The sequence below is a fragment of the Triturus cristatus genome, chromosome 8 (genome assembly GCF_964204655.1).
Source record: "Triturus cristatus chromosome 8, aTriCri1.1, whole genome shotgun sequence".
Taxonomy (NCBI): domain Eukaryota; kingdom Metazoa; phylum Chordata; class Amphibia; order Caudata; family Salamandridae; genus Triturus; species Triturus cristatus.
The window spans coordinates 253,003,975-253,017,429 of record NC_140591.1 but is presented as its reverse complement, the minus strand read 5'-3'; the positions used below and the strand labels follow the sequence as shown (position 1 = coordinate 253,017,429).

At 43.0% G+C, this 13,455-nt stretch overlaps 1 protein-coding gene across 1 annotated transcript in view; it reads right to left on the bottom strand.

Moving 5' to 3' along the window:
• Nucleotides 1-13,455, bottom strand: part of DYNC2H1 (dynein cytoplasmic 2 heavy chain 1) — a 1,714,832-nt gene that overhangs the window by 593,711 nt on the left and 1,107,666 nt on the right. Inside the window, exon 67 of the mRNA XM_085621461.1 lies at nucleotides 9,423-9,586. Within this exon, the coding sequence (XP_085477587.1) occupies nucleotides 9,423-9,586 (164 nt within the window). The remainder of the gene's footprint in view (nucleotides 1-9,422; nucleotides 9,587-13,455) is intronic.

The window sequence follows — 13,455 nt, the reverse complement described above, 5'->3', positions numbered from 1 at the left end:
GGAATGCTATTCCAAGTTCTGGTAGCTTCACATGAGAAAACTTGGTTGAGAGTTTTAGATTTTTTGCATAGGGATCTTAAGAAGCTGTGCTGGCTGGACTCTGGAAATTCTCTCACCTGTTGTGACTGTCACCTGCTGAGTCTTTTTTTTAGACAGGATGTCAGACTGAGGTGAATTGCCTTGTGGATGGGAAAATCTCCTTTAAAGTCAATTCTATCCTTGAGTGGCACCCAGTACAGGCCTCTTAGAATGGGTGAAATGCTGTTTGATTTGCTTACTCCTTTGACCAGGCGAGCAGCGGAGTATAAAATGGCCTTGAGAAGAGATAGGAAGTTTTTGGGTAGACCAGCTAGCAGGGTGTTTCCTTCATCCAGATAAGACAGAACCAGAGACTAGACCAGTGTTCTGAAGTCTGCTAGTGAGGTAGTGGGCGTGAATTTCCTAGTTAAGTATAGCCTAGTGATCTTGGAGGCTGTTACCAATCAAGGAGAAATTCCTAAAGAGGATACTATGTGAAGCCATGACGGCACTAGGGGTGGGGAGGGGGTTCTTGATTACAGGAGTAGGATCTCTGTTTTAGACGTGTTTGGGTTAAGCAAGAACATGTTCATCCAGTCTCTTAATTTTACGAAAAAGGAATTTGTTTGATTGGGTATCACCTGCTTACTGATGAATTTTTAAGAACCATTCTTTCACCGTACAACTCAGATGTTCCATGTATAAGTTGAAGAAGTAAGTAGGGAAATAGTCGACCCCTGGGGCACCCTCCACTTTAATGGTAAAGCAGAAGATCCAAATTAACACAAATGAAGAAATCAAGCTCTTGTTGATAGCTAGGAGGAGAAACATGTCCGCACCTGATCTTCAATTCCGATTCTGGTGAATAGGACAGCTAGAAGGGTTTCATGGTTTAGAATATCAAGTGCCAATGAATGGTCTAGCATGACCAAGAGGCATTAATCACCTTCATTCAATGTTATGAATATGTCATCCAGTATTGGGAAAGGAACAGTTTCTGTGCTGTTTTTAGGATGGAACCCTGATTGGTCCGCATTTAAGAGACTGTTTTTAGATATGTGAGCCAGTAGTTGTACTGAAGCAGGTTTTTCAGTTGTTTGTCCCAAGAAGGGCGCTTTGGATACTTGTCTAAGATTTTGTAAGTCCAAAGGGTCAAGAGGGGGTAATTGGCCTGATTTTGCTGACAAAGGGACTGGGCCTTCGCCGAGTGATGGGTTTACAGTTTTGAGTAGTGAAAGGGCAACATTTGGAGAGCCTGCTTTTATTAAGCAAGCTGGTATAGGGTCAAAAACATAGGATGAAGGTTTAGATTCTGAGATGATTTTTCAATAAGGAACAGAGGTCTTGTTTGTTAAGGAATTACCGTTTAGTGAAGCATCTTGATGAAGTTTTAGAGGAGTCAAGTTGTGATATTTTTGAGATCACTGTGTATTTTAGAGATTGTTTGCAGCAAAAGTTAACAATTCTGGTGACAATGTTCCAAGTCAGAGAATACTGGGTTGGAATACCACCTGAGTGAATGTCAGTGGTTAGACTATCTGCTAACATTCTTCCCATCACCTTTGTGTGCAACTTCTCAAGTAGGTTTTCAGTTCAGTTTGAGAATTTACAGAAGTGTAAGGGAGCTATGTAATAAACAAATTGACTGACCAATGCAGTTTAATGGATTTTTAAATGTTTATGGTATTCTGGGCGCTATGAGCAGGTTGAGAATGTTTCCTTTATTGGGAGTGAAGAGGGAGGTTAGTTGACTGCGATCATGTGGGGCAGAGATTTCTAATAATCTGGAAGTGAGAGAGTTTTAGAAATATTCCAAGGGATCATTAAATTGCATGGGAATTGAATAAGTAGTGGATTAGAACGGAGGCCATGAGATCATTGAAGTGTTCTGGAATTTTACACTTATTTCCTTGTGGTCCGTATTCTGATTCTGCATCCTCAGCTCTTTTTCTAACTCCAGAGCTTTTGAGAAGTCAATACACTCATCAACCATGAAGGAGTGCGGTGTCACAGAGCTATTTATCACCTGTAGCACTGCTGCCCTGGATACGTGCTCTGAAAAATATATGAGGAAGGATGTAGAGGACTTTTACGGCCTCAATATTCATCAAAAGCATTCTCACCTGGAACTGTTTCAACTGAACAATGGAAGGCCTGGCCTGCTCTGCACATAGCATCAGTCCCTAAACAGGAGTTAAGAATGAAAGCTAGCTCTTAGAGTTCACCCTTTTTTCTTAGGTTTATTCACTCCAATCAGACCTCTAATCATCAAAGAGCAGGAAGAGAGTTCTCAGGGGTCCCTCTTCTTTCTAAGGGATAATTTTGCCCAACCCATTTTTTTTCCATACCACTAATCCTCAATGCCATTCCAAAGCAATTATTGTCCTTTTTGTTAAGAACATATCTTTACTGGTGTTACAAGGAATACAAAGCACAAAGTATATCTCAACAAAACCCGCTTCTGTGAAAAACAATTATAAATCACTCCCTTAGTACAAAGCTTGTGGAAGTGTGGTTTCCTACATTAGAGAATCTAGACATCATTAGATGTACCCATAACAGGGTCACCACGCGATGGACATGGCACAGCGCAAGAACTCCTATTGAGGTAACACTCCAAGTAAACTTATGTGGGATGCATAGTTTATCAGCAGTTTCAGATGTCTTCCTCCCGGTGCCAACTGTGGACTCCCACTGATCCCAGTCTTTTGCAGCTTCCCCGCCTTCCTGTTACCACTCTTTTAATAAAGATCTGGCATGCTCTCCCTTCCAAAAACGTAATGTTTCTCACTCTGAAAAATTCAATTTAATCGTAAATACTATCCTTGCCCAAGGCCGAAGTCCGCAAACATTTTCTTCAAGACCTCCAGTCCATTCGGTTTTCCCAATCTAGCATCAGTTCCGACTGTGGTCTTTTGTAACATTTTCTATAATACATATTTAGAGGGTGATGAGGACCTAGAGTTTTGCAGCATGCAGTGAGTGCCCCCTTCAGTATTTCCTCCTTGGCCCAAAGAAATCAGAGGCTACTTTACCTCCTTCTTGTCTTTTAAAACATGGTGACATTTTAGTGGAGTTAAGTAGCCCGTGTAAGAGGGAGAGAGAAGATAGGTCCTGCTATAAAGTGCCATAAGGTAAGTATTCTAAGATTCAATATAATCCAGTGGTTAAACCCAGGTGACTGTTTTTACTGTGAAATGGTTCATATCGCTGCTAATATGCTACTGCTTGTCAGACCTTTAAAATGGCCACTACACCTCTTCCAATTATGAGTGTGGTGCTACATGACTATTATGAAGCTTACTACTCCCTTCATTCTCCCCAACCTTCCAAAACCTCACCCTTATGATTTCCAGACCCAGATCCAGTCACTTCACTCACCATACCACAGGAGGACCTCTATGGACCACATCACATATAAGCACACATCAGATGTCTTGACATCCTGCCTGCAGCATCAGCATCCTCCTCCAGCCTTCACATTCAACATTGAGTCTTAATTCTCACAGGTTTGGGAGCATCCAAGAAAGCAATCATCTTGCTTTACCATCATGCCTTGCTGCCAAAGCATTGACTGTTTTGTCATCCTCAATATCCAAGTATTACACACAGCTTCACAAGCATTCATCTTTTACACATTGCACATATGCTGCCTTGCTTAAAACCTGCCGGCTTTTTTATCCATGGTGAGAACAGTAAAACAAAAACTGAATTTTAACTTTCTTGATCATCTGCACCGATGGGCGCGGCTTTCAGTGTGCTCCGAGTCTTCACATATGAACACAAAAATGTGAACGCAAGATGTTATGACATTGGCTATAAAGGCTCTAGGTTTCCAGTGAGCGGCTGGAATATTTCTGGATAAATTATCTGCAAAAGCAATTATATCCATTCGGGTCTCCGTTTATCTGACCTTTGCTGTCACTCTACTGTGCTGTTGCATCAGAATAGTTTTTTACAGAGCTAGCAAGCCAATCCAAATGGAGCTATTTTAAATTTAGAAAAATCTTCACCTCTTATTTGATCAAATGTCAATGTATCATGACACATACAAGCCCTCTGCAACATCCTACCTTTAGAATGTCTTAAGACTTACCTAACAAAACTGAAAAGGGGCTTCATTCTTTCACATTAATCCCCCCAAAAAATCTGAGTGCCCAGGATGTGAAGGAGAACATATAAACCAAATCCCCTGAGCCTATGAAAAAGAAGAAACTAGTCCTCTCTTAATTCCCATGTATGGTCTGTATACAAATATAAGCCCACTGACCTTCAGCTGTCTTCAGCACTCTTGGTTCATCCAATGGCTTATAGATGCACGCTCAATTTGAATGAAGCACTTTAAGGCACTGGGTTGATGAAATTCAAAGGATTTCCAGCCTCTAATCAGTTAACCCAAAAAAGCACTGAGGCAAGATTTAATTCTGCCACCCTGGAACTCTTCAGTCATACTCTCTCTTCTGTGTTTTTCGTCTGGTTGTGCAGAGCTCCTTTACTCACATAATCATTCTTTCACCACTAGTAACTATGACAAATTGCCAACTCATGCTACCTCTTGTGTAAGGTCCGGTCACACTTCAGGCATCCTAAAAGTACATGTGAACTCATTGTACACTGGTCTACATCATGCATGGTCACCAAACAAAACACAGTGTTCCACTCTCACACAGCCAAATGGACATTAAATCATCTAAAAACGTGCAACCAACCTTTGTACACTAAATACCTTGTAGAAGTGCTCCTATCCACCCACATGCTCATCATCTCATTCACCATGCCCCAATCTCACCCACCCTGGTAGGAACTTTAATGCTCCTTTCAGGCTGAATTTGCACAGGCCTCTTGGTCAAGTAGGTGAGTCTAAGCCTATTTATAATCCGTTCTGACAGATGCAAGAACTGAATCTCCTAATCTATTAAAATCAGATGCTTCATAAGCAAAACTCTGCCAATCAGAATTTTAGTACAGGCACAAACCTAACCACAATCGCTCAACTATCATAAGTCCTTAACCTGAGTGATTTAAATCAGTCCTATACACTTACTCAAAATCAGCCTTAGATGGTAGGGCATGCCTACTAATACTATTAGACATTAGTGAGACCCTTTACACTATCTACAAATCCCGATATATTACTTCTTAGAAGATGCAGGAGTTCCAAAATGTTTCCTTCCCTAGTATGCGTGCTTCCTCTACAAACGGTTCTACAATTTAAACTAGTCCTATATATATTTGACTCCAGCGCAAAGCATTGTGTGGATTTCTAATTGGATCACTTGTACCGCCCATTTCACTCTACACTGATCTCCGCCACTTGGCTGCAGACAATCAGTGATCAAAACCATCTCTCAGGAAAACTTGCATAATGACAATCAGATCATGATAAACATTGCAGTGTCATAAAGTTCACTGTAAAAGTAGTGCATCTCAATGGCATTTGTAACACTTACCAATGTGACATCCGAAATCATGTACTCATCCTAAATGAATCCAATAAGTTACTGCACTCACTGCTCCTCAGCTAAGTACCCGCTATATAAACACTAATACAATAATGTATATATGAAACAATTAGCCAAAAAATCCTGATATAGTCTAACATCTTGTAAAAGGTCTACAGCTGGACTTTGCCAGAGGAATAACTAAGATCCTATGAAAGGCTGAGAACTTAAAAAATACTTTCAGGTCCAGATGGGTTGGCCTAGCTAGACCTAAAAGCAGCTGTAGAAGAGTTTTCCCTCAGCTCATGTCCCTCCTGGTCTACTACACTCTAGACACTAACTTTCGGAAGATGAGCACCACACTGCTTTCACTGAGCCAGCCACTGCAGACACGAAACAGAATCCAGACCAACATAAAAAAGATACCTGCTACATTGAATTGCTTTCTGATGCATGTGCAGGTACACTGTAGAGTGGCTTCCTAAGTCAATCGCTACAAGATTCAGTTGTGTTTAAGCATGGGATTGCTGCATGCCCCGAGCAAAATAGGATGACAACCGGTCAACAGTAAAGCCTCAATGAATTCCACCTCATTCAACCATGGATCCCATATTGACCCAAATTATGCCCCATCAATGGGTTTATAAAAATGCAGATTGAGAATAACAACTTGCAAAACCCCAGGAGTGTTATCCGTAACACAAGCTCGAAGGTTCACTGCCATTCCTGATCAGGCCCTACCATAGGTTTAATTGTTAAATAGTAGAAACATTGAGTGGACACTTTAGGTATGGGTGGAGATTAAAAGATTTGATAACAGTTGTTCAACTAATTAATAAATAATTGCTATCTGCCCCGTATCAGAAAGATTAGCTGTATAGAAAATGCCCTTCTGAATTTAGGGAGGAAGTTTGGGGAAACTGTCCAGAAGAGTCAGCTGATTTAATTGTATCTCAGATAAATTTAGAGCCCTGAGGAAGTGAGACTTCAAAATAGCTAAACACATGCTAGCAGTCATGTCATGAAGACTGTTGTAGTCAAAATAAAGAGAATTTATATTAAATGCTAGGTTATCTGACAAAGTGCATATTTTTGTTAAGATAAGGATGTAAATGTGTCAGTTTTTCTCAAATAGAACTTAAATTATCACATATTTTGGGGAATTGTGATTACTGAATATTTTTAACAAAAATGTAGCCTTTTATGATTCATCAGCTCCCCACTACAAAAAAATATCTCATGGTTAATTGAATTATAGAAATATGAGGGTAGGATGGGTTGCAAGGCATTGAAGCCGAAGAAGGGCCACTGGAGAAAGGGAAGTTATATACTTTTTATCCTTTTCTTCACTTCAAGAATCCCCATTTTGTATATAGCTAAATAGAAAGATACCTCTTAAGCTATGTTGCTTTTTCTAGGGTGCATGTACACATGCTGTAGAGCGCTCTTCTAGGTGGGAGGAAGAGAGATACAGAAGATGTTTTCTAGTTTGGGGTAACATGCCCCGCTGTGGAATATTGTGGCAAATGAATTATGATGAAGCCTCAACCAAACTTGCCCCTATCCATGGATCCCCCCAGACTTTAAATGTTTTTTGTATATTGTGAAATATAGTAAGCACCGGTGGAAATGTGAATACTGGCATGGTCATGGTTCTCAATGTACTGAGGTAATGTAGAAACTCCATGACACTGAAATGTGTAAAAGGGGATGGTAAAGTATGCTTTACATAGTAGCGCCCTAATTATGAGTTGGCAATTATCAGTTGAGACGTTATTTATCAGGTGCAATAATTATTCCTTCCCATGAGATTCGAGGAACAACATGCTTATTAGACCAAAATCTGCACGTTACAGTAAATATTGAGCATTTTACCTATAATATAGTTTGATCTGACAATATTTACCTCAAAACTCAATTATGAAATGTGGGGTAACCAGAGTTACATATCCAAATGTATTGGCCCACTTGTAATGCGGGCCTAAGTGGGTAATATGGACATTGGCATGGCATTGTGTGCTTCACAAACTTGGGAACAATGTTTACTGTCTCATAATACAAGAATAAATCCTAAATCATTGTAGACACTGGGGGAGGAGGCAAAGTATGCTTTGCATGCCGGAACATGTCACTGGTATCAGAGCACAGTAATTTAACCCATAACTCTTTAGCATGTAAGTTCTGTAATTTCAGGCTGAACTGCAACAGTGCTGACATCCTAAGTAGCCCAGAGCACACAGTGATTGCACTAAAAGCATCACCCTTGAATAGTGTAGTCATATTCAGAGAATAGGTAAAGTATTCTGACATCTGACAGCAGCAATCTGGCATGGAAGAACAAGTTACTTACCTTCAGTAATGATGTATCTGTAAGAGACATATGTAGTTAAAGATTCCTTACTTTAGAATTATCCCCAGGCGTCAGACTGGATCCGGTGAATTTTTCTATAGCAGTACCCCTGCGCGTCGGTAGGTGGAGTCGGTTGACTCGGCATCTCTCCTCGGCGTCATGGTCACTGGGATGACGTTGCGATGTCTACTTAGACACCGCCCCTGCGTGTTGGTGGCTCACGAACCAGGATTGGGTCAGCAGCAGATCCCTCTCCCTTCCCCAACCAGAGTTCACAGTAGGGAAGGATGCATCACTCGTGGGATGGGGCGGCCACCTGGGAGAGGCGGAGATCAGGGGTCTATGGTCTCCGGCAGAGTCCGGTCTCCACTTCAACCTTTTTGAGCTCTGGGCGATCTGTCTTGCACTGAAGGCATTCCTTCCTTCTGTCAAAGGAAGAATAGTGCAGATGTTCCAAGACATCACCACCGCCATGCGGTACTGCAACAAACAGGGTGGGGTGGGGTCGTTGACCCTATTTCAAGAGGTTTAAATCAAAAGAAGGAAATAGTTCCTCTATGAGGCAGATGTACTGTGAGCCACTAACTGCCTATTGTTTGAGTCGCTGGGGGATCTCTATTTCAGATCGTAATGCTTTCACACACCTGTTAGGGTGTCATGCTTCATCATAGGGCGCTCCTCGTTGAAGCTATAGCTACAGTCTCTTTCAGATGACAAGTTACTTACCTTCGGTAATGATGCATCTGTAAGAGACATATGTAGTTATAGATTTCTTACCACCCCACCCATCCTCCCCGTTCTGCAAACTGACTTCTAGCGATGGGGACTCCCTTCCAGGGCCCTAGTTATGTGCACCAGTGGTCAGTGTCTTGCATGGCTCTGCGCTTCTGGTGTGGAAAGTCATGTCAGAACTGACGTCAACGCGCAGGGGCGGCGTCTAAGTAGACATCACAACGTCATCCCAGTGACCACGATGCCGACGACGGACGCAGAGTTGACCAACGCCATCTACCAACGCGGAGGGGTACTGCTACAGAAAAAAATCTCCGGATCCAGTCTGACGCCTGGGGGTAATTCTAAGGTATGGAATCTATAACTACAGTCTCATTCAGATGCTGCAGAACATTTTCTGCATTAGACATTTTGATACGGGATTAACCGGAAGAAGAACAGTGATGTGCATTATAAAACTGGCAAAGTATTAAAAAATTATTTTGTGCAACATAATTCAAGTGTAGCACAATCTATATGACACGTATTGCTCTTTTTGCTAGAAGCGTTTCTTCTGAAGCACAAATATATACCTGCTAGGGTCCGATGTTCTGTATAGCGCACATGATGTACATATAGGTTCAAATATGATTTGCTTCTAGGGATAAATATTGCTCTGGAGTACTATGGCAGACTGAAATATATTTCTCCTTCAGAATTGTCTCTTAAATTGTACTACACTTGAGTCAATGTATTTCAACAATTGTACCTTCAACCATCCTTCAAGAGGGTCCGGCTTCCTTGGAACAATGAATTTCACGGCAACAATTTTCTCAGTAGTGCTTTTGTTTCTTAATACATCCTTATGCTATAGCTGTATGTAAAATGTGAAACACACAGACCTGTCCACGCAACCCAGCTCGAGTTGTTGTAAAGTTTACTTCTGTAACAATTGAAGCTGCATCAGGGGGAATGTAGAGATGTGGGTGTCTTGTTGCAAGGAATAGGCGGAAATCTTCATTGTAATCAATAACTTTGTCACCAATTTGCACAACATATCTTGGACCTGTGAAAACACAAAAATACAAAATAATTAAAGAAATCAAATGAACAATTTACCAACCTACAGTCGCTGTCTTCTGGTGGATACTCTACCTAACTGTAGAGTCATCAACTTTGGCATTCCTCCAAGTGCCAGACAGCAAGTGGACATTTTTTCAGCAACTGCTCCTGCATGCTGATAGGTGGCACCATCAGAGTCTGCTGCAGCTTTGCAGTGCCTCTGGAAGTGACGGCACAAAGCTGTATATACGCTCCACCCATGTGTGCTCCTTTCAGATTTCCTTTAAAACTCCTTCACCCCCTCAGATGTAACCACAGATGTTCACTCCACAGAACAGCGAGGAGAAGAGCTGTGAGGGATCAGTTAGAGTATCCACCAGAAATAATATTACCAAAGCTAAGTAGCATGTTCTTCTGATGGATACTTCTAACTGCAGATTGCTCATTTATTGAATAGACACTAAAACAGTAACCCCAAAAGGTGGAGGGTTTGAGGAGTTGAGTTGAGACAGAAATGCCTGGTGAAGGTGTGGACGGATACCCATGTAGCAGCCAGGCAGATGTCCAATACGAAACACATCTTGTTAATGCCATAATGGCTGTCTTGGCTCTAGTGGGATGAGCTTGAAGGCTCTCAGGAAGCTCCTTCTTGGCCAGGAGATAACACATTTTTATGCATATGACGATTCATAGGACAATGTTCGTTTAGGAATCCAACAAAAAGATAGTCTTCCATTGGCTACTCCTTAGTCTGATCTCTGAGAAAATCCAATAGCCTTCTTTGGATCCAACCGATTAAGCCTCTCCTCCTACTAACAAGGATAGAAAAAAGATGGAAGCCTATTGGACTGTCCCACATAGAGGAGCAATAACCCGTTGAGTAAAAAAGATGCCTGAACCTGAAGCACTAATTTGTAAGGGACTGTACTAACTGCACCAGTAGCTCACTGATACGGTGCGCAAAAGTATTCAAAATGAGGAAAGCAGTCTTCATGGTCAGCAGCCTCAGGGAACAGCAGTGTATAGGCTCAAATGGCATGCACACCAAGTTAAGGTCTCAGTGTGACATGACACAGGAGGAAACATAAATGTGATCCTTTAAAAAAAAAAAACACATCACAACATACAAAGGCAAAGGGACAAGAAATTATCTTTAACAGTCCCAACAGCAAAGCCTTGACAGCCAGTGGCACAATAAGCATCAGCCATCAGGTAGCTTGACCTGAAGAGCATGAAGCTGACTGTTCTAATACTGGGCCACTGACTTAGTCCAATGACCAGAATAATTCAATTTGGTATATGGGCGCTGAACCACCATGATAACCTATGTGGGCTAGTAAAACACACTCAGTTAGGTCCGCTCAATCTCCATGAACGAATGCGTAGGTTGTGGAGGATCAGGTGCAAAACCCTGCTCTGTTGCTGAGACAGGAGGACCTCCAAAAGAGGTAGATGGACCAGAGGGCAAATGATCTTGCTCAGGAGACTGGAGGACCAAACTTTCCTGGCCGCATCCGGACCTATCAGGATGATTTGAGTTTAGTCCCTCCTGACATTCAGAATGCAAGGCAGAAGTAGCAGTGGTGAAAAGGAATACAGAAGACCACAGCCCCACTGTAGGCGCAGTGTGTCTCCCAGGGAGCCTTGAGGCAGAAATGTCAGCATGCAGTAGTCAGGACACAGTGTATTCTCGGCGGTAGTGAAAAGATCTAATCAAGACACACTCCACTGGGCAAAGACATCTTCAACCCACTCTGGAGTCAAAACACATTTGGTCACCAGAAGACATCATGCTGAGTTTGTCTGCCATGACATTTAGCAAGCCAGAAAAATGAATTACCATCAGAGAGATCCAATGGGGCCCAAACTTCCTTCTGAGGGTCAGCCCTTCCTAGGTCAGTACCCCATTACCCCACACTGCCCTGCTTGATGCAGTACCACATGGTGGATTTGTTGTCTGTCAGAACCTGGATCAGCTTCCCTCTGTTGGGCAGAAGAAAGGCCTCCAGGGCCAACTGAATAGCATGCAGTTCTAGAAGACTGATATGGTGCCTCTACTTCACTGGAGATAAAGGGCCCCTAATTTATACCTCCGCCAAGTGACTAACCCACCCCAGCATTGATGCATCTGTCACTACTATGACCTCTGAACTGGATAGAGAGACGTGCTGCCGCAGGTCTGGTTGGCTTATATCAGTCACCAATGAAGGTTACAGGCTGCCTCGTCCAAGATACAATATTGTTTGAGATCAACCCACGTGGTGATCCCATTGAAGGCTGAGGGTCCACAGCAGAACCCAAATGTGCCAACTAGCACAAGGAACTAGTAGGGTACACGAGTAGGGCAAGAACCATCCATAACGGTACACAGGAGGAAGACTGAAATAACAGGTACATAATTTGAATGTCCCGGATATGCTGCGGGTAGGAAGTTCTTGAAAGCTTGTGTCCAAGACGGTCCTTTTAAAGGGAATCCTCTGAGGCATTTGCAGATGGGACTTTGGCTTGAGGATTGAGAACCTCAGGAAGGACAGCAGAGAGATGGCACTCTGCAGATGGTCCACAATTGACTGTTGCAAGCTCACTCTCAGCAACCAGTCATCGAGGTACCGGAATATGTTTATCCCCGACCTGCGAAGAAAGGCCATAATAATCTTCATCACCTTTGTAAACACTTAGGGGAGCTATGGTGAAGCCGAAGGGTAGGACAGTAAACTGAAAGTCATTCAACCCTACCACAAACTGAAGGAAGCATAAGTGGAACTGCAGACGGGCAGATGAAAGTACATGCCTTACAAGTGCAAGGTCAGCATCCAGTCCCCAGATCCAGGGTAGAGAGACCCTGTACCCGAATCAGCATCTAGAACTGAGTTTTTGAACCAAAGGTCAAATACTGGCCTCAGCCCTCGCTATTTTCTGAGCGTCAAAACGTACTGTGAGTAACAACCTATGCCCTTCTCCACTTCTGAAACACTCCTTATGGCCTCCTTGGTCAACAGTGACTGGACATCCTGGGAAATTATGGAGGCATGATCTGCTGACGTCTCCACAAAAACTGGAGGAACAGGAGGGGCAGAGGATATAAAAGGCAGGGAGTAACCATGCTGAACAGTTTACAGACCCTCTGATGTGAGGTAATTGTACACCAGATGGGTAGATAAAACCACAGCATGCCTCATAACGACTGCCCATGACCACGGGAGAGGGAACAGTCACAGCAGGCAACAAAGAGGGGGAGGACGCTGTCCCTGCTGGTGGTCAAGGCCTCTACTGCCACTAAGTCCTCTGATACCACAAAAGGTCTGCCATGCAACAGGACTCTGTGCAACAGGTCAAATGGGAGTGTTGCACAGGATCAGAGGGCTGCTTTTAGTAAGAGGTGAACCCTCAAGAGTATCCTCTGAACTTGGGGTATAGAACACCTCTCAATACGCACTTAGCCTTCCTTACAAACATGTCAATGTGATTTGTATGTGATTCTCTGTATGACGGAGCAGTGGGAATGCATTAGCACTGACACTGCTGATAGAAGCCTTAACCCCCAAGCTCTGAAGAGTCAGGCAATGGGTCAGAAAGGCTGGGTCCCCATGTTCAGGCTTGTCATGCCTAACTAGAGCCTGTGATGCCTAACTAGACATCATTTGAGCATGGGCTGATGTCGACTCCAGATCCAAAAAAGGTATAAGAGTTGGGTCTGGAGTCAGACCCCCTAGAGCTGAGACCAGCATTGGAGCAGTCAAAACTGAAGTGGCTTTCAACGCAAATGTGAAGTTATGGGCTGGTTCCGAGGGGGGCTAAGCTGGGTCCCAACAGGATCAGTGAGTGCAATGACAGGCCTAACCGGTGGAAGTACGACTAAGGGCACTGCCGGGT